The sequence below is a fragment of the Camelina sativa genome, chromosome 11, assembly GCF_000633955.1.
Source record: "Camelina sativa cultivar DH55 chromosome 11, Cs, whole genome shotgun sequence".
NCBI lineage: Eukaryota > Viridiplantae > Streptophyta > Magnoliopsida > Brassicales > Brassicaceae > Camelina > Camelina sativa.
Window position 1 is genome coordinate 21,828,725 of NC_025695.1, and position 21,335 is coordinate 21,850,059.

The following is a 21,335-nucleotide window of genomic DNA, read 5'->3' on the forward strand; positions in this document are numbered from 1 at the left end:
GTAATGGATAATATCACTACAAGAATCCAAAATGTAAACAAAATTCATAGGGAAGTACATTAAATTGGCTTTTTAGAAGTGGTACACAATAGATTTGAATATACATATGTGGTTCTTATATTCTCATATCCAGATGATCATATAGTATTTAACCCTAACAACACAAAGCCTAAGAAACAATTTTAGATAAGGATGAACGTATTAAAAGTTTTTTTTATTTTTACCTTTATAAAACCCATACGAAATGTAACACAAACATTTTTGTCATAACATTATCGATTATGACATGATCAAAATGACAATATTAACTAAAGTTATGTGTTAAATTATCGAAAAATTAAGAAGATAAATAATCTAAATTGAAAAAATTGGGCATATAATAGGCATTTTCCCTATTATGATTTTATCCCAAATTTACTGATAAATTTTAATAGAAGTTAAAGTTGATACTTTGACCCTAAAAAAAAAGGGTTAAAGTATATTATCATAAAAACTTCAGAAATAGAAGCAACATTTGTCTGACTAAAATAAAAAATAAAAGCAACATCTATTAAATAAAAATATGAAATACAAACTTTAGATTTAACAAAAGATATTTTAAATTGATGCAAATAATATGGATTAAATGATAATAATAATAATAATCAACAAAAAAAAATCCAGACTTAAAAGAGAAGAAATATGCAAGAAGGGAAGCAAAAGAAGAAAGAACAAAAATCAGGAGTTGTCATTTTGAAGACGGAACCCATCGACTCATATCATCTTCCTTCCTCAGACCCCCCAAACACATTAACAAAACACAACAAAAAGCTTCACTTTCTCCCTCTCTCTCTCTCTCTCTCTCTCTCTCTCAAAATCTCTCTGTCTCTCTCTTGGTCCTCGCAATCCCCAACACTTGGGGTCTTCGATTCTCCAATCCTCCGATTTCAATTTTTTTTCATCTGAATCATCAAGTTGAAATCGTCCCGGTGCTGTTGGTGTTCCGACGCCATAAAACTCGATTCCTTTAATTACATTTTATGTTGATTTATCGATAGATCGATTTTAGGGTTTCGAGTTGGGGCGCTGACTTGAGGTTTGATTGGATGAGCAAAGGGGCATGGGACTTGAGTCAATTGGGTGTCTCCCTACCCTAATCATCGCAAATTCCTGATTTCTGAGCTCTTCCCGAGGAATTAGGATTCGTGATTGTTCTTGTTTCGTATCTAATTTTGATTTTGATGAGAGACTTGGGCTTGGTCAATTGAGGGTTTCTTTTACTCTTTCGTTTCTGAGATAATGGATGACATTGGTTCCGGCGATGGTGGTTCTATAGGGGTTGTATCAACACCGTGGAAGCCAATTCAGCTGGTTTTTAAGCGTTATTTGCCACAGAGAGGGTCCGAAAGCAAAGTTCGAGCTGCGGTGAAGAAGCCGGTAAGTATTGATCTTTTGGTTTTGAGATGGACTCTGTAAGTTTTAAGGTCATCTTTGAATGCATCAAATCAAGCTTTGTTTTTGTGTGGTTTTTTTAATTTACAAAGATAGTGAGAATGGATAGAGACTAGTGCCAAGTGATTTCTCTGCTGGTTCTGTTAGCCAATGTTGTTTGTAAAGCTGCCAGTTAGCTCTAGGGTTATATGAATTTTCAGTTGAATAGCAGACTTGGTCCAGTCATGCATGACGGTCTTACAAACATTCTAGTATGTATTCTCTTACGCTAGTAGTAAAGGAGGCTTAGAAGATCCGCTCTCTAAATCTACCGAAGTTATACTATACCGTGAGTTATTTTAGAGGGTAACGCACTGGTAAGTGCCTTGGATGTATGGAATATAGGTGATGCATGTGATTCTTTAGAAAGTGGCTGTTTGGCTTCATTGGAGGCTTACATTAAATGATGTGTAATTCTAGTTTATATCTTATCTTAAGTTGTTGAAAACTTATTTAATATCTATCTACATTGGAAAATACTATTTTACTTTGTACATATTGCTCAATGCATGTAAAGTAGTACTTTAGCTGAAGAATATATAGTTCAACAACTATTTCATTGGTAATGCAGCGTCAAGTTAGAGTTATCCACTCCGTCATGTTTTTTAGGTGTCATCATCCAACCAAAATCAGCTCATCTCCGATTTTAATCCAAATGCTACCCATTTTCATAACTATGTGGATTTTCAATCTAATAAACAAGTGCGCATTTTCTTGCATTAATCTTAGTTGCAACACAGGCAGTTGATAATTACTGGGTTGAATTCTGTCATGAACTTTGGGTTTGCGTAGGGAATGGTTGTGCACACTAGTTGACCTGAATAGTTTATTTGCTAAAGAAATTGGCTGGTAGGTTTGTTGGATCACTTGAATGCATACCAGAGTTCAATTTGCAGAGCTTCTTGTGCGGCTGTTTAGCTGAGTATATAGCTAGTCGCTCCCATTAGTTTTCTAGCTGCTGTAGTGTGCTATCATTCTGCTGGGATAGTTGGGCATCGTTTTGGAATTAACTGATATATGTTGTTGTCTTCTTGCCTTGACTTTAAGCAAGGTGATTCTTATTATTCATACTCTATTTACCTTTTTATCTTGTATTGAATCACTATTATTACAAGACAGCAGAAATGTATATCTACTTAAGGATGGTAACAGTCAAATTTTTTGTCTCTGTTGCACTACTTTCAGAACTCAAGTTAACTTATATATATATATATATATGTCTTTTTGCAGGTTGTAGTGAGACTAACTAGGGACTTGGTTGAGACATACAAAATATGTGACCCACAGTTCAAATATAGAGGAGAGTTGAATCCTAAGCGGTATTTGACAACTCCATCAGTTGGTGTGCACAATGATGGCTTCGATAATGTCAACTCTGATCTAATTCTGGCTGTAAATGATGACTTTTGCAGTTCAGATTCACGACAGAGGTTTGCTATTGTTTTATTTAGTTTCAAATTTTTGTTTTCATCGATTCGGTTCCTCCTTTTGGCGTGCTGTCAGAGGCATAAAATTTAAACCTCTACAATACCTGTCTTTTTGATGAAGTTTCACTCGTTCTCTTAGATACATTGTCAAAGATCTTCTTGGCCATGGGACTTTTGGTCAGGTTGCTAAATGCTGGGTTCCTGAGACGAACAGCTTTGTTGCTGTGAAAGTAATAAAAAACCAGCCTGCATACTATCAGCAGGCGCTGGTTGAAGTATCTATATTGACAACGGTATGTAATTATTCTATATTTTAATGATCCTTCGTATTCATATTCTTCGTAGTGAAAAATCGTTAATGGGGTCTGTCTGTCTCTTACTTTTCGCTTGGGTGTGTAGCTAAATAAGAAGTATGATCCAGAGGATAAGAACCATATTGTTCGCATATTCGACTACTTCTTACATCAACGTCATCTGTGCATATGCTTTGAACTTCTCGACATGAACCTGTAAGTTGTTTAAATGAAGTATCTTCTCCTTCTATCTTACTTATGCTTTTCCTCTAATTTCCTTCATGCGATCTGTATACAGTGTTTGTTGATGATAATTCCGTTGTTCTTGGTAATTTATGGTTCTCAGGTATGAGCTCATAAAGATAAATCAGTTTAGAGGCCTGTCATTAAGTATAGTCAAGCTCTTCTCGAAGCAGGTATTTATATTTTCCAGATCTATGTTTTCACTGATTTGTTTCCTTTTTTATTGTTTTAATCTACAGTATCAACTGTTTTTTATGGTGTCCTCTAGATCTTACTTGGTTTGGCTCTTTTGAAAGATGCTGGCATAATCCATTGTGATCTGAAGCCAGAAAATATTCTTCTGTGTGCCAGGTCTACTTTCTAGAACCATTCCTATACCCAAAACTGTAACTGATAACTTTAATCAAGTGGATTTTTTTTTTCAATTGCATCAGTGTGAAGCCAACTGAAATTAAGATAATTGACTTTGGATCAGCGTGCATGGAAGATAAAACTGTTTATTCATATATTCAGGTTTTCTTCTTGCTTTCCATTTACCTATCTGTTAGGTTATATCTAACCAAACAAAATAATTAAGCTTGCTGGTCAATCTTCTTACAGAGTCGTTACTACAGATCGCCAGAAGTATTACTTGGGTACCAGTATCCTTTTAAATTCCAAGATAAGAACCGTTTCTGAACAAAAATTAAAATGTTTTCTCATAGTCTCTGGCACTGAAAGATCTCATGTCAGTGAGATAGGCTAGTTTGCACTATCATCATCACAATTTTCTTTGATCTATGAATCTTATTGATTTATTTCATAAACTTTGTTGCTATAGTTCCAGTAAATTGTAACTTTTCTTTTCGTTTATTAATTTAAATGCAAACTAATGTTAGTTGGTTTTCTTCCTATGGTACATGATTTCTAAAACTTTCTCGAGGTTGTATGTAAAAGCTTAACCACCATATAGATACACTACAGCTATTGACATGTGGTCTTTTGGCTGCATTGTCGCCGAGCTGTTTCTTGGATTGCCACTGTTTCCAGGAGGTTCAGAATTTGATATCTTGAGGCGTATGATTAAAATACTGGGGTATGATCCTTTATTATTGAATTGTTAAATGAGAATGCAGTCTATAATTTTAGTGAATTTTATTATAAAATTAGTAAATGAGCAAGCAGTCTATAATATAGGGTCTGGGAATATTTAGGTCTGCTCCCTTGATGGTCAATACTCGTACTATTACATTTTTTTGTTCCATATACTTTCGCTAATTTATGTGTTTATTCTTGGTGCTTTATGGTCATCCTTTTAGTTCCCTTTGTCTTCAGCAACCCTATTTTAGCTTCTCAACGTTTGTGCAACTATGAAGTCCTCGCTTCTTTTTAAGCAACAAGTGTCGAGATTTCTAGCAACAAGGAGCTTTTGTTTTTGTTTTTTTTTTGTTTCTTGCCTCTTCCTGTTTCTTATGATTGTATAAATTTTCTGTCATATAATTTTCCAGAAAACAACCACCTGATTATGTACTCAAGGAAGCAAAAAATACAAATAAGTTCTTTAAATGTGTTGGGAGTGTCTACAATTTAGGGAATGGTGGAACATATGGTGGCCTCAAAAGTGCTTATATGGCACTGACTGAAGAAGAGTTTGAAGCTGTAAGTAATTCTTACTTTACCTCTGATCTAAACAGTAATATGAAGAGAGAGAGGTGGGAATGAGAGAAGAGAGAAGTTAAAATATGATATTTAAAACCTGGAAGACAATTACATTAGTGAACAAAGAAGATTTAAATGTTTCGTTAGGGGATTAATTTTATTCTTACATTGCATTAATATTTGTCCTTAAATTTGTCCTTGTTGATATATTTCTGGATACTGTTCTTTACTCCTAACTTTCCAGAGAGAAAAGAAAAAGCCAGAAATTGGGAAAGAGTACTTCCACCATAAGAACCTTGAAGAAATCGTTAAAAGCTATCCTTACAAGATAAACTTGCCTGAGGACGATGTAGTCAAAGGTAAAGTCAGGTTGCTCTGATGATCTTAAATTTGCTGGAATAGTACTGGACTATCTTCCATGGTGACTTTTTTTTATTATGCTTTTCTTCCATGAACTATCACAGAAACTCAAATCCGGTTAGCTCTTATTGATTTTCTGAGAGGACTTGTTGAATTTGATCCAGCCAAACGCTGGTCACCTTTTCAGGTATTGAACTTCCTGGCTAAAGCCATCTATAGATTTAAATTCTTAAGGCTTCCTGTTTTCTTGCTAGCCATAATGGTTAACATCGACTTTTCAATTTTTTTCAGGCAGCAAAGCACCCTTTCATCACTGGGGAACCTTTTACGTGCCCATACAACCCTCCGCCAGAGACACCTCGTGTGGTGAGTCAAATGGAATTCCTTCCCAGGTCTCAAACTTCTTTTGTTTCCCTGTTGTCATACTTAATGGTGTTCAAAGCAGTGGGTGTGTTATCCTTGATTCATGTTTATTTCCTAGTGATATATAAATTTCATAATTTTTCAACCAAATAATCATGAGATGGATGGAACATACTTTTCGTTCTAGCATTGTCTTTCGATGTTTCAACTTTTCTGTTTTCGATAGAAATTCTTCAGTTGGTAATCTTGCAAGATGATTAGCTGAAAGAAAAATGTAATTCTTTCTTGCAGAGTGACATTTGTGAAACATTCCTCTATTCACTGAACCGGTTTTTGTTCTCTTTCCCTTTTGTTTGTAGCATGTTGCTCAAAATATTAAAGTGGACCATCATCCAGGTGGAGGGCATTGGTTTGCCGCTGGTCTCTCTCCTCATGTATGGTTCTTTGTCTCTTCAGTTGTAACACCTTGAAGCTGTTTGTGCACCTCTTGTTGAAACTTATTTACTTTCTTGACAGGTATCAGGGAGAACCAGAATCCCAATGCACAATAGTCCCCATTTTCAGATGATTCCTTATTCACATGCAAATAGTTATGGGAGTATTGGAAGCTATGGTAGCTATAATGATGGTAATATACAAGAAAATAGCTATGGGAGCTATGGAGGGGCAGGAAATATGTTTGCATATTATTCTCCTGTGAATCATTCTGGCTTATACATGCAAAACAAAGGTGGTGTCCCAATGCTTGGAACTAGTCCTGATGCCAGACGCAGGGTTATGCAGTACCCACATGGAAATGGTCTTGGTACAAGTCCATCAGCTGGAAATTTTGCTCCATTACCCCTCGGCACTAGTCCGTCACAATTTACTCCAAATACAAACAATCAATTTTTAGCTGGGTCTCCTGGACACCATGGCCCGACATCTCCAGTAAGAAACAGTTGTCATGGGTCTCCTCTAGGAAAGATGGCTGCGTTTAGTCAGATTAACAGAAGAATGAGCGTTGGATATTCTGGAGGTTCTCAGTCGCAGGATTCTTCCTTGGCCCAAGCGCAAGGACATGGGATGGATAATTTTTATCAAAATGAGGGGTATTCTGGACAATTTTCTGGTTCACCTTCACGGCGACAATTGGATTCTGGTGTCAAAAACCGTACACAGACACAAGGAAACACAACATTAAGTACGGGGTACTCTACTCATAACATTTCCAGCTCATCACTTCGGTCCAATATGTGTAATCCTTCCAATACAGGACCCCATCTTGAAAAGCCGGATATTGCCTCATCAGTTCCTGATCCGGGAGACTGGGACCCAAACTACAGGCAAGTAAACAAATTATTCTCTAATTTTACAGGTTATAGAATGTCAAGGTTCTCTGTCTAGAATGAGTGATATTGTGTTCCTGTATTGTCTTCAATTCCAAATATATGTCACATTCTGTGATAGATGATCACGTTCTTGTTAGGTGGTATATGGATTTCAATCTTGATAGACAAATTTGTGGGCATGAAACTGTTCAAAGTCGGTCAGTGGTGTGAGATTTAGAACGAATCACATTAGTGTTAATCATTCTTTGTTACCTGATGTTTTTCTCTGTTTTGTTTAATCATCTAGCTGAACTGATATTTAACCACTTTTCATCCTGGCTACTTTCAGATGCATAAGATACTTTTTGTATGTCAAAATTCTATTTTCATTTACATGTTTTCCCCAGTCCTTCAATTGGAAATTTATTATGCACAATTCTGTTACATGTACAGTGATGAATTGCTTCTAGAAGAAGATAGTGCGGATGAGAGTTCTCTTCCTAATGCATTCAACAGAGGTATGCAACTTGGTTCAACAGATGCCTCCAGTTTTTCCAGAAGGTTCAACAGTAATGCCTCTACCTCATCCTCAAATCCGACAACCCAAAGGTAACCTTGGAGACATCTTGGGGAAACTATGCTGAACCCTTCTTTCTTTGCGGTTGACATGCTGCTAGATACCAGACCTTTAACTTTGGTGATATCTGGATCTTACATCTTCTATGCATATTAACTTATCACGACAAACTATGTAGTTGAGTATCAGAACTATGCTCAATCTGAACCAGGGATTTATACTAGAAAGTCCCATATTGGTGTCTCCTGTATTTGTGATATTAGCTGTGTTAATATAGTCATCTTGATAGAACTTATATTCCTATTAGAAAAGGTAACCAGGTAGTCTCTTAAGAGTATTAATTTATGTATGAACCATTGTATATTCTCTGACTTAGTTGATAGGCAGCTTAACGTGTGTTCCAGACTTGATGTATTGTTTATCACTTGAACGTCCTCTGATAGCTAACTTTGAACTTTTATTTTTCTCTTGATGTGACTTTGAATCTATATCAGGAGATATGCTCCCAATCAAGCCTTTTCACAAGTAGAGATTGGCAGCCCTCCAAGTAATGATCCTCATGCCAGATTTGGTCAACATATGCCAGGATCACAATTTACTCCTCATGTCTCCCAGAACTCTCCAAGTCGCCTAGGGCAACAACCTCCACAACGGTTCAACCATGGGAGACCAAACGCTGGAAGAGCTGTGGATCGGAATCACATAAACGCTCAGCTTCCTCCTTCCAACACCAATTCAGGGGGTCAACAACGCTCACCCAGAAGTAGCTCATATACCGATGGGGTACCTTGGGGTACTTTCTTTCACTCATCATAAGTCTTCTCGTGAAGATTTTTTTTTTTGTTTGTCTACGGCCTCTGGTTGGGTGTCTTAAACTGGAACTTAATTTCTGTTTTATCTTGTAGGACGTAGGACTAACAATCATGTCCCGAATGTTCCATCGACGTCCCATGGAAGGATGGACTACGGAAGTATTGCTTAACTCCGCAGTCTTATCTCTCATTTATTTTGTTCTTTCCCTTGGTGTGCAATCTTATTGTTGGAAGTGTGGGAACAAAGTTGTACTGAGACAAGAAACAAACCTAGTTCATGGCTTGTGGGCTTCTGATCAGAACGTGCTTATTCATTGTGCTTTTTGCACAAATAAACCAAAAAAAAAAAAAAAAAAGTATGTTATCATTGATATTGTTATCTCTCGGAATTTCTTATCGATATTTTCTGATGAATGTCTCTTTTGAGAAAGTTAATAACTCAGTAACCTTGAAAATTGAGATCCTTAGTGTTTAAGCTCTAACCCAAGAATATTTCATACTGCATTAAATCCCGTAGTGTTCAAGCTCTAATTAAGGTATTACTTATATATTGCCGAGTTGAAATTCTCTGATCAAGAGAGCTAGGAAAGACAAAGAAGAAGGCAAAAATAAAAACAGGTTGCATACACACAAAAGAAAACGATCATTCACGATTGTGCAGTTCAAAAGAAGAGTGTTTAAAGCTATACAATAACTTACTATCAAACACTCTATTGTATTCCAATAACGGACATTAGAAAGGAAAGCCCCTCAGTAACTTTTGCAATGTCTTGATTCTCCAACGTCGATGTGGGCATTTCCACACCCGTGAACATGTAAAGCGCCTTCAATTCTTCTAAATATGTCGTGCTCCTCGCAGCACTATAGCCAACTACCTTCCTTAATGCCTCGATCTTCGTCCATATTTGTTCCTCGCTATACAACGCTTTCACCTTCACCCAAAAAACTTAATTTAAGTAGCCAAACAAGAAATACCCCTTTAAGAGAAATCAGAAACTTCAATGCATGATGACAATTAAACATATTGGTAAAGAAAATCAGTAAGAACAAGTCAATCTGTTACAATAAGATTTAGTTAAAGATATCGGGTAATGTATCCACAAGCTTCTTGAATAAGTTCTTCTTATGTACTATGTTACACTTATGTTCACACTGCACTTAGGTTTCATCCTTAAGCAAATTTCTTGACTTTGACACAGTTCTTTGAGATACTCATTTGAATTAGAGGCAAGTTGAAATGAAAAACATCTGAATTCATCACTAGAGATATAGGTATGTGATCGTTCAAGAAGCTAAGCTATTACACGGACGCTAAGGACTTTCAATAAAACACTATTCAAAATAGAATAGACATACCCTAAACAGCCTCTAAAGAACTGACGCTTGTCTAAGACATGCCCTACCAAAACACCCTCTTTAAGTGACTGAATAATGAAAAAAATTTCCTTTCTATTCTTATAATACATAGATATGCAAACAAATTACTTTAAGTTTGACATCACCGGTCTCACGTGCCACTCTCACATCTTTCTCTAACGGCTGTCTCGTTAGTCAAGACATTAGAGTGGCTAGGAAAGATCACATTTTCATTAACCACTTAACCAAAAATCCGTACCCTAGCTATGTTGTTCTCCTTTCAAGACCTCATTAATACTGATGGCATTTCGTCTACGCTCTCTACCTTACAGGAGTCGTGATCCTACCATAAACCTAGCCTTTGACTGTGCATTATACCCACTTATATATAGTGTTGTTACACACTCTAACAACTACTGGTCTCAGAAACATATAATAATATCAAATCAACCCTCAAAAGACCATCTAAAAGGAGCGATTTAAACAACCGCATATTTGGTTTACTTGAGATCATAACGTCATCAAATCAAACAAGAAGCTTCGTAATTAGAGAGGATTGACCCATAAAAATATATATATATATGTATATATATATATGTATATATATATAGAGAGAGAGAAATACACTAACCGCAGTTGAAGAATTTTCCATATCCTTCCCTCTAGCTGCTTTAGTTGTAGTGGACTTAAGTTCCCCTGAAAATAAATAAATAGATTAGAGATTGAAAGATTCATAAGCTAGTTTCAAGCAATTCAACATTATTAAAACCTTAAAGCTGCCATTTATATATAATCACCTTCATGTCTAGTCATAGAAACTTGCTTCGTTCCTAAAAGATCTTCAAGTCGTGCTCTAACATTCTCTGACTTGGCATCTCTAGGAACTATCGACTGATCTTTGTCCCGATCATCTTCAAAACTTTTTGTAGAGATTCCTCTATCAAGTGATTGATTAGTTGTACCCTCATCTCTAATACTCTCTAACCAGCTCCTTAAATCTTTTGTCATATCCTCATCTTCCCTATAAGCTATTGCAATAGTCCTCTCTTCCTCAATCTGAACAAGAATCGGCTCACTTATAGCCACTCGTGCTATGCCTTCATCACCGTGACCGATCTTGTTAGAGAGTAGCATCACTTTGTGATCACATCTTCCACCAAAAGCCGTAGAAGGAAGCAGTTTTCTCATCAACTTTTCAATACAAACATAGCTTGCCAAGAAGAAAAAATAAGGAAGGGACGAGATCAACGCGATTGTGGAGGCAACAAAGAGTGGCGGAACTAGAAATGGTGCAGAAAACAGTACAAAACATGCTGCAAGAACCTTCTTACACACACTGACCCCTTTCCTCCAAATCCAACCCATCTTCCCATCCACTCTCGTGCCATCNGCTACGAACTATCGACTGATCTTTGTCCCGATCATCTTCAAAACTTTTTGTAGAGATTCCTCTATCAAGTGATTGATTAGTTGTACCCTCATCTCTAATACTCTCTAACCAGCTCCTTAAATCTTTTGTCATATCCTCATCTTCCCTATAAGCTATTGCAATAGTCCTCTCTTCCTCAATCTGAACAAGAATCGGCTCACTTATAGCCACTCGTGCTATGCCTTCATCACCGTGACCGATCTTGTTAGAGAGTAGCATCACTTTGTGATCACATCTTCCACCAAAAGCCGTAGCAGGAAGCAGTTTTCTCATCAACTTTTCAATACAAACATAGCTTGCCAAGAAGAAAAAATAAGGAAGGGACGAGATCAACGCGATTGTGGAGGCAACAAAGAGTGGCGGAACTAGAAATGGTGCAGAAAACAGTACAAAACATGCTGCAAGAACCTTCTTACACACACTGACCCCTTTCCTCCAAATCCAACCCATCTTCCCATCCACTCTCGTGCCATCTTCCATCCGACCACACTGATTAAATTAGCAACATAAACTACATTGCAAATAATTATATATTAAGTTTTAAGAACAAACATGTTTCTATAAGAAACTAAACCAGTGAGGATTGACTAATCAAAATAAACATTATTGAATTAAGAACTTATTTATATCTAGGTAGAAACAAAAAAATTTAAGTAACGAGCATGCAATTTATGCATCTTCCAGAAAATGTAGAGTTCAAACCTGATTCGGCGATTAAAATGAGGATGACCAAAGATATGGCATCGGAAGAGAAGAATTAAAAATGTAGGAAAAAAATCACTAAGAACGAGAGAAACAGAGGGACACGTGCTAAAATTTGGACAGCGCAACAGAAGACTTCATGGCAAATTGTGGTTTTTGTGATCTTTAACGTACGTGTTTGTTTCTATCTCTATCACTTGTTTTGACTTTCTCAGTCAGAATATGACGCATTAAAACTTTTAATTTAAAAGTGGTCGGTTCTGCAACTTTGAGTAAATGCACATCGAAGATAAGAACATGCTATCACTTAGTACAATTTATAATTAAAATTTTCAGAAAGACCAAAAAAAAAAAAAAGAGAAAAAACAAAAGAGACTCTCACTCTCACCATTGCATTGCATCTATCGGAAAACCCCTAAAAGCACGACAGTGATCAATCAACACCGGTTGTAAGTTGTAACACCTTTCCGAAGTGGGCTGCGTATCAGTTGAGTTTATTGGGGCCTAAACATAGACCTAAATCTATACTAAAAGGAAAACCCAAACGAAAATCGTCCATCTAACCGAATCGGTTAAGTCAAAATACGGATTTAAATTAATTTTACTTTTAAATTCTAATAGAGAGAAAAGTATTTCTTTTTATATATAACTAGACTTTCTATCCGCACACACGCAGAATTTTAATTTAAAATATTTTTATTAATATAAATTCTTGAGCTTAAATATAAATCATTTAAATTTTTGAATATAAATCTGTATAAACACTAAGGAGTTTTTCGTTAATTTTTTTATTAACAAAAAACATTGAATATAAATATAATCATTTGAAGACTAAAAGATAAATATTTTACTAATTTATATATAACATATATTGTCTAGTGTTGCAGTAATATTTTCCTTGCAAATCAATAATATATCACTTGGTAATAAAAAATGACTTAAAAACTTTACTGAAAAAGTAAACAATTCTGACATTTTATTCTTAGAAGAATTCATTCCATATTTATATCTCATAAAAACATTTTCTTAAAAGTTCTAACGTTGAATGTCAATCGTTGACTTAATTATAGAGATTATTTAAACATATCAATATCCCACATTAAATGCAAATATACAAAGTTTTATTAACAGTTTTAGTGCTATGTCACTACAACAGGGTTGTCCAAGTGCATCACCTGCCATAATAGAATTTCTGACCAAGTCAAAAATGCTTAGTTGGTGAAACGGTTAAACCCGATAATAAATATTCGTTCACTAAATCAAGTTACATATTTTCCTAAAACCTCATATGTTATTTTCAGATATTAATTTTGTGATGTAGCCTCAGCTTCGTCTTCTAAAAAAAAAACATAGTGTACTTTAAACATGTTACTTCTGTCAATATTTTGAATTGAAAGCATTTGATAAAATTGATGACCTCTCACACTTGTTTTATATATTATTTTTTATCATGTTATAGAATTATATCTCTAGTTGATAATATATTTTCTGAGATATGCTATACAAGTATCACTTTTTGTAATAGCTTACATATCATTTTCTCTATATTTTGTGACCATTGTTTTTTTAGATGGATTATTTTTTAAAATATTTTTCATAGTTTTCGCAAAAAAATGTGACATTTACAATATCTTCGTTTTAGATAAAAAAATTTAAGTTGAGTTAAGTAATTAATATTTTATTTATTTTTAAGTGAAATTTAATAATAAATATTTGTAGTACATATTCTTAGAAACTAATGTTTCACTTCAATTTTATTTTTATGTTTAGATTTTTATAAATACAATTACATAAATTATTTTTTTACTACACCATGCATTAAAATCTTACTTCCATTATAAAACTTATTATCCCATTCTAAATTTTGGAATATGATCATTTTTTGGTTAAAATTTGAATAAGAACATTACTACTTAAACAAATACATAGTAGTATTTTTAATATTTGAAAATTTTCATTTATTTTACTTAATTTATTTTTATTTAGTTATTATTTATTATTTACTAAAACAAATTTATATTATTGATTTTACTATTTTAAAATTCAATTAATTTAATTTAGTTCGTTTTTATTTATTTTTATTATTATTAATTATAAGTAATAAATATGCAATGAATGAATAGTTAAAATAGTTTTACTTAATTTATTTTTATTATTATTATTAATTATAAGTAATAAATATGCAATTAATAAATATTTAAAATAGTATTTTTTATACAAATATATATATAATATTGCATAGGTGGATGCTGATGTGGAGAAAGGAGAAGAGAGAAAAGTTAACTTTATATATATAGATATGGATGGAGAAAACATATATTGTAAGACTATTTTATATCAATCTTGAATAACTGACTTATTTATTTGAGTTATTCAATATATAATTTTGAGCAAATTTAGAAAAATTCCTTGGTTTTAAGTTTACTTTTAAAAAATACCCTATTCTTTTTTTTTTAGGTTAAAAACTACTTTTAAATATATAAAATTACTTAAATAGCCTCACTGAAAATTTAATATCTAAAAAAAAGAAATTATACAATTACACAAAATAGTTATTATCATCTTTTATATTTTAAAAATACAATCCAGAATTTTATCGTAAAAAATAGGGTATATATGTAAGCACAATTTTAAAGAGAAATTAAGGAACTACTATTTGACCAAATAGTACCCAAAAAAGGAATATATGTAAGTACTATTTGAAAATGTTGAATATAATTATTGGCAAAAAAGGAATGTGATGTTTCTTTTTAGGAAAGTGCTGTGAATATGAATATTGAAAACTAATTATAGTATTAAAATAAATACAAAAATAAGATTAAAATAAGAAAAGTTGAATCCACAGCAAAACAAACAATATAGCGTAGCCCCAGACTTTGTTATCCGGAACTCGCTAAGTTGATTTGTGTTCCGGCCAGGTTTAGTGATATGTTAAACTGACAAGGGTTAAGGCCTTGAATGTTTTTTAGATTTTAAAAGAGATTTTGGTTTTTGTTTTTCAAAAACTCATTTTTAGCCAATCAAGATTTTAAAATTTTGGATTCTCTAGCATTTAGAAAAACTTTTTCGTTGTACTCTTCCATTCACGATTTTAGTTTTTTAGTACTTCTATAATTTAGGGAATCTAGTTTTTACTCTTTCTAGGTTTATTTCTCTCAGAAACCAAAAACCATTTTTTGGGATTTTTCAAACAAAAACCTAATAGCAAAATCTAAAACTAAAATCTAAAATTCAAAAACCAAAAACCAAATCGAAAAACTGAATCAAAAACTGCATCCATTCATGGCCTAAGTGTTGTAGCTTGCATGATCACGGAGTGGGATTAATGTTTGTTTAATCAGAGTCTATTGGGTTGTTGTGTTGTATTGCATGTCGTGGCGTGACTTGCTTGCCGATCATTGCTAAACTGAAGACAAGAATTATTGAGTGAATATAATTTAACCATATCCACATCTAAATTTGTCTGTTTTCTCATTTAATTCATTAATTTTGATTTTATAATTTAAGTCTTATTGTTTTCTTCTTAATTCTAAAATTTGTGGCTCAATCACTTATTTATTTTATGTTTCTTAAATAATATATACTATGGGATAAAACTAATTTAAAGCTATATTTAACGATTGGAAGTCATAATACTGATAAATTAATATATAAAAATATGTGATAGAAATGATGGTATATATATTAGTATAATGATTATTTAAATTTCATTTATTTATAGGACAAAATATGGTTAGTCAAATTAATTAATGCTACATTTGTTAGTTGTTAGTTGATGCTGATGGTGAAAATTAGGAATAGATGCTTAGGGTAGTTGTTAGTTGATGATTATGGTGATGTTGTTGCTTAGAGTAGCATGATGAAATAAATTAACAGCAACTAAAAAGGAAAAAAAAAAAAAAATTAGGAGAAATAAACGATTGCTGAAATATAAACGCATGGACGATGGAATAAGCAATATCTTACAAGGCTGAAATATAAAAGTATATAAATATTTAATAAGTAATAAGTACTAACTTAAACACCTTAATATAAACGATGTTTACTCACCTACCAACATTTGATTAATACTAGTATAACTTTGACATAGCTAGTTGGTTTGATATGCTCCAAAAAAACAATGATAGTAATAATAAAAAGCTAGATATGCATGGTTTAATCAGTTTGGTGTACGTTTATGTGATGTCAGTATATTTCTTTTTGACAGTGCAAAGTAATCAAAAAGACAAAAACATTTATACTGAACCTCAAATCCAGGCTCACCTACGTCTATAAATAAAAAAGCATTGTAAACCGAACAAAACAAAATTAGAAGAATAAGCCATAAACAAAAAGAAAGTATGTATTTGAAAGTCATATTCCTCTCCATTAGCTCCATTATTATTTCTCTCTTATTCCTCCTTAGAAAACATTTCTCACACTTCTTGTATCAAAACCTTCCTCCGGGAAAGATTGGTTTTCCCTCAATTGGAGAGAGTTTATCGTTCCTCTCTGCGGGCCGTCGAGGCCATCCAGAGAAGTTCATCACCGACCGAGTTCGTCGCTTCTACTCCTCCTCCTCGTCATGTGTCTTCAAGACCCACCTTTTTGGGTCTCCCACGGCGATGGTGACTGGTGCCTCTGGAAACAAGTTTCTATTCACCAACGAGAACAAGCTCGTGGTCTCGTGGTGGCCAGATTCTGTTAATAAGATATTCCCTTCTTCAATGCAGACGAGCTCCAAGGAAGAGGCCAAGAAGCTGAGGATGATTCTTTCGCAGTTCATGAAACCTGAGGCTTTGAGGAAATATGTAGGCGTTATGGATGAGATTGCTCAAAGACATTTTGAGATGGAATGGGCCAATCAAGACCAGCTCATTGTCTTCCCTCTCACCAAAAATTATGTATTATTCTGCTTCTCATGCATCTTATGTTAACATTTTAAAAACCTGTTTCATGACTTACAAAAAATTCTCAATCAGGTTCACGTTTTCAATAGCATGCCGTTCGTTACTCAGCTTGGACGACCCCGAAAGAGTAAGGCAACTAAGAGAAAAATTCAATACGGTAGCGGTAGGGGTCTTCTCAATCCCGATAGACTTACCAGGAACACGGTTTAACCGAGCCATCAAGGCGTCGAGGTTACTCCGAAAAGAGGTTTCCGCGATCATAAGGCAGAGGAAAGAAGAGCTAAAAGATGGGAAAGCATTAGAGGAAAAAGACATATTATCTCATATGTTGATGAACATAGGAGAGACCAAAGACGAGGATTTGGCGGATAAGATTATTGGAGTGTTAATCGGAGGACACGACACAGCCAGTACTGTATGCACTTTTATTGTTAATTATCTTGCTGAATTCCCTCATATCTACCAACGTGTGCTACAAGGTACGCACCTCCATAATATATATTATATGTCTAGTTATGGTCTCATCACATCTCCTTTATTTATTTTGTTCTTTCGTTCACGATAACTTCCTCAATAATAATTTATGACTCATTTTTAAGGATACATATCTTATGACTATTTTTTTGGGATAATGAATAAAATAAATATTGTAGCAACCACTACAAATAATGACTACAATTGAATCGACAACAAACACATGTAGCATACTGGTTTGTCCGGATTCAAAACTCATCTACGGCATGTCGGTTATTGATCTGCATAATCCATGTTGTAGCAAGTAAAAATTAAAACTACTGAATGAATCTGAAAATGTTATTAAACTAGCTTTGCTAATTTGTATTGTTGGTGTCATAAATTTGACAACTCTTTTTCCTTATCAATCATGTTCCTATAACACCAATAAATATTATTTTGAAATAGCTAACCATGTCGACATCATGATAAACACAACTCGAAATTAATAACTTTGTGATGGGGTGGTTGATTTTATGCCTTGGTTTTGAATTTTACAAGAAAAGAAATAACTCACCCTAAGGAATTGCAGAGCAAAAGGAGATACTAAACCAGAAGAAAGAAAAAGGATTAAGGTGGGAGGACATTGAGAAAATGAGATATTCATGGAATGTTGCATGTGAAGTGATGAGAATTGTTCCTCCTGTTCCTGGCACTTTTCGTGAAGCCATCGATCACTTCTCATTTAAGGGTTTTTACATCCCTAAAGGATGGAAGGTAAGGCTACTCCAGGTCCTTTACATATATTGACATACATATCATACTCATGCATTAAATCTTTGGTGTGCTGATCATAATCATAAACATATAGTTATATTGGAGTGCCACCGCGACACATATGAATCCAGACTACTTCCCAGAACCAGAGAGATTTGATCCAAACCGATTCGAAGGAAGTGGTCCGAAGCCTTATACATATGTTCCATTTGGAGGAGGGCCCAGAATGTGTCCAGGGAGAGAGTATGGTCGTCTAGAGATTCTTATAGTTATGCACAATCTTGTTAAGAGATTCAAGTGGGAATTAGTGTCTCCAAAGGAAAATAAAAGAGTGGTTGATCCCTTGCCAATACCAAGCAAAGGTCTCCCTATTACAATTTTTCCTCAATCTTGAGTCAAAATTTGAAACTTGATGGATCGTTATCACATAAGAATTAAGAGTGATAACATTAGCCTATATAAGAATTAAGAGTGTATTGGCCTCATGTCTTCTTCATTGTAGTTGTTCACCCATGGATAATAATAAAATTTTCGCTTATGTTCTTGGCAACGTAGAGTCTCTTCTTATCAGTAATTACATAGCTAATACTTGTCTTGATAACTCCGAGACTACAAGGTCTTTGGAGCAATAAAGAAGTTTACACAAAGTGTTCTCTAGACGAATGACTCTTCGGACTGGCTAGACTTGTGTTCTTCCATTTGCTCTCAAGAATCTCGACTAAACGATATTGTTTGTTATGACATGAAAACAAACCCAAAGTGGTTTTAAACAGCAAATCATGATCGTTATCACACGAGAAGAATGGTAAGAGCCAAGCAAAAATCATATATGTGAGTGATGTGGGAAAACTAAGCACAGACCAGAGTATGATAAAATGAAGTGATTTTAGCTAACTTGTTGTTGGGAAACAAGAACAAGAAGTCCCTGTGGACCAACCAAAATCTCACTAAGGAAACTCAAAAGCCCGAACCAAACCACAGGAGTCACATCAACACCCGCAAGTGGCGGAATCACTTTCCTAGTCTGGGCAAGGATTGGTTCGGTCGGAGCGTAAGCTAAAACGTAAGGGAACTTGTCGACAGGGAGTTTCGGGTACCAAGACATGACGATCCTCACGATGAATAGAAACCCAAAAGCAGATAAAGCTGGACCTAAGATACCAATCGCGACCTTGGCGGTTCCTGGATCTAAATCTGCCAGAGTAATGCTGTTATGTAACAAACCCGAAACCGAATTGGTTTCTCGTATGTTGGAGTAGAGGTTTGCTGTTGTGTCTGCTTCTACGTTGCTTCTCAGTGATGCTGAAACTGTGGGAAGAGACGGAGAGCGATTTCGGAAATTGGGAAAGGGTCGACGAGATTTCGCCTGCGAAGAAAAAAAAGAATTATCAATTTCGAGAGAGAGAGAGAGAGATTGATTGATCGAGTGATGAAAGTGTTGCTGAATTCATTGTCACTCACATGGAGCAGCGCCGGCGAGAAAGAGACGAAGCCGGAGGCAACTGTTGTCATCACAATCTCTGAGTTTTGTGAATCTATTCTTGAGCGTAAGGTTGAGAAGAGACAGTAAATGGGTTCCGGAAGATGTTGTTAATCTGATAATTGCTGACGTGGAATGTGCATATCCCCCGTACGACCTTAAGAACTTGGGTTGATTTTTCCAAAATTTCGAAAATCAATAGTTTATCTATATTAAAAAGGGTTATTTGCATTTACACCTAGTTTTGTATAAACATTTTTCATTTTGACATACTTTTTACTATTGGTGTACTTTTACACACTTCTTCACTATTGTTCACAAATTTTATAACCAATTTGTCCTCAAAAAATAAGCAAGCTAACTACTAAAGATAATTTTTTTGGGTGTGTGTCGACCTCTCTCTCTTTATCTCTTTCTTTTTTTTGTTTGTTTTCTACTTTAGTTAGTTATTATCAAAAAATTATCTATTTATTTTTATACAATAAATTATAATTATATTTTTTATATATTTTAATATGCATTTTGCTATATTTTAAATGAATTATTATATTAGATATTATCTATTTGTAGTTGAACAAACTACATTTGTTCAGTGTTATGTGGATGATAAATTATGGATACTTACTAAACGACAAAAAAAAAAAACATATCAAATCAATTTATGGCTTTTCATAAATAACTATTAAACAAACAATTATTCAAAGTAAACGGTGAATTGACAAGTTTATGTGGATTCAACATCAATGTTTTAGGTTTAGGGTTTAGATGTTAGGGTTTAGGGTTTAGTGTTTAAGGCTTAGATTTAGGGTTTATGGTACAATGACAACATCAATCCATATGTTTGTGGTCATGTAGATACCAATAGAATTTGTGGGTAATAGTAACACATGATTATAAATCCTAAATATTGAAGCTTATACAAGAAACATATTACCCAAACCCTATACACAGACATTGAATCCACGAAAGACCTAAATCTTTAAGCCTAACACACAAAATACTAGACACAAAATGTGAAAGCCTAACCATATATCTTAAAAGTGAATATTAATGCACTAACTCCACATGGATTTCAAGTTACTATCCACATGTGTAACTTGTATCCATGAATTGTAATAGTATCCACATGACCATGGTTATATGGATTCGATGATGTCGTTGTAACTTGTATCCACGAGTTGTAATAGTATACACATCAAGCATAGACACATCTTATAGAATCAAACAAGAGTTTCAAAGGGTGTCTATATGGATAGATATTTATTGATAGGTTATAATGCAATTTTTTAGATAGAAAATTATGTTAGAATACAATTTTTTAGATAGAAAATTTAGTTCAATAAAATTTTAATTCCAAAATTATTTACTTAATTTAGTTTGGACTTAAAAATTGTTAATTTGGCTATGAACACCATTTAATTATATTTGATTTAGATTGAACTTATAAATTACTCTAATTTTTGTGGAAACAAAAAATTGAAATATGCAAACAATGTTTATTTACAAGTTACACCTAAAATATATATTAATTAAAATGAAAAACAAATGTTAAAGAAAGGAATACCAAGAAAAAGAAAAGAGAGAGAGAGAAATGAGAAGGAAAGAGAAAAAATAAAGATGAATTGAATAATTGGAGATTTTGTGAATTTAACATTTGTTTTTCTCATTCCTTCTCGTTATATTGTAAGAGAGAAAAAGAGAAAAAAATATTGTATATTGATAAAAAGAAAGAAAAGAGAGTTTGGGGGGGGGGGGG

At 34.0% G+C, this 21,335-nt stretch overlaps 4 protein-coding genes across 10 annotated transcripts in view; 2 read left to right on the forward strand and 2 right to left on the reverse strand.

The window, feature by feature from the left end:
* The window catches only part of LOC104724029 (serine/threonine-protein kinase ppk15), a 10,594-nt gene extending 1,687 nt beyond the window's left edge, over positions 1-8,907 (forward strand). Inside the window, exons 1-19 of one of the 3 annotated variants that reach the window (XM_010442478.2) lie at positions 703-1,416; positions 2,701-2,900; positions 3,037-3,190; positions 3,297-3,406; positions 3,537-3,606; positions 3,702-3,784; positions 3,868-3,946; positions 4,034-4,074; positions 4,386-4,508; positions 4,921-5,071; positions 5,316-5,430; positions 5,536-5,618; positions 5,723-5,797; positions 6,154-6,228; positions 6,311-6,977; positions 7,050-7,119; positions 7,558-7,713; positions 8,176-8,474; positions 8,587-8,907. In XM_010442478.2, the coding sequence (XP_010440780.1) occupies positions 1,279-1,416; positions 2,701-2,900; positions 3,037-3,190; positions 3,297-3,406; positions 3,537-3,606; positions 3,702-3,784; positions 3,868-3,946; positions 4,034-4,074; positions 4,386-4,508; positions 4,921-5,071; positions 5,316-5,430; positions 5,536-5,618; positions 5,723-5,797; positions 6,154-6,228; positions 6,311-6,977; positions 7,050-7,119; positions 7,558-7,713; positions 8,176-8,474; positions 8,587-8,663 (2,766 nt within the window). In that variant the 5' untranslated portion in view covers positions 703-1,278 and the 3' untranslated portion in view covers positions 8,664-8,907. Of the gene's footprint in view, positions 1-702; positions 1,417-2,700; positions 2,901-3,036; positions 3,191-3,296; positions 3,407-3,536; positions 3,607-3,701; positions 3,785-3,867; positions 3,947-4,033; positions 4,075-4,385; positions 4,509-4,920; positions 5,072-5,315; positions 5,431-5,535; positions 5,619-5,722; positions 5,798-6,153; positions 6,229-6,310; positions 7,120-7,557; positions 7,714-8,175; positions 8,475-8,586 lie in introns of those variants that run through there. The other 2 variants (XM_019232809.1, XM_010442477.2) reach the window with 2 other exon arrangements.
* Positions 9,118-12,078, reverse strand: LOC104724030. 4 transcript variants are annotated; one of them, XM_019231555.1, is made up of 5 exons: positions 11,981-12,078; positions 11,240-11,751; positions 10,647-10,725; positions 10,481-10,545; positions 9,118-9,425 (listed from the first exon to the last, which is right to left on the reverse strand). In XM_019231555.1, exons 2-5 carry the CDS (start codon positions 11,726-11,728, stop codon positions 9,204-9,206), a joined length of 855 nt encoding a protein of 284 aa, XP_019087100.1. In that variant the 5' UTR covers positions 11,729-11,751; positions 11,981-12,078; the 3' UTR covers positions 9,118-9,203. The 4 variants fall into 4 exon arrangements, with proteins under 4 accessions (XP_019087100.1, XP_019087099.1, XP_019087098.1 ...); XM_019231554.1 differs by having other exon boundaries at positions 11,240-11,767; positions 11,981-12,064; XM_019231553.1 differs by having other exon boundaries at positions 11,240-11,789; positions 11,981-12,049.
* Positions 16,308-18,637, forward strand: LOC104724031 (beta-amyrin 28-oxidase-like). Of its 2 annotated transcripts, none has more exons than XM_019231549.1 (4): positions 16,308-16,863; positions 16,942-17,348; positions 17,915-18,099; positions 18,194-18,637. In XM_019231549.1, exons 1-4 carry the CDS (start codon positions 16,784-16,786, stop codon positions 18,491-18,493), a joined length of 972 nt encoding a protein of 323 aa, XP_019087094.1. In that variant the 5' UTR covers positions 16,308-16,783; the 3' UTR covers positions 18,494-18,637. The 2 variants fall into 2 exon arrangements, with proteins under 2 accessions (XP_019087094.1, XP_010440783.1); XM_010442481.2 differs by having other exon boundaries at positions 16,308-16,859.
* Positions 18,814-19,697, reverse strand: LOC104724032 (protein COFACTOR ASSEMBLY OF COMPLEX C SUBUNIT B CCB3, chloroplastic-like). Its single transcript, XM_010442482.2, has 2 exons — positions 19,561-19,697; positions 18,814-19,465 (listed from the first exon to the last, which is right to left on the reverse strand). Exons 1-2 carry the CDS (start codon positions 19,609-19,611, stop codon positions 18,986-18,988), a joined length of 531 nt encoding a protein of 176 aa, XP_010440784.1. The 5' UTR covers positions 19,612-19,697; the 3' UTR covers positions 18,814-18,985.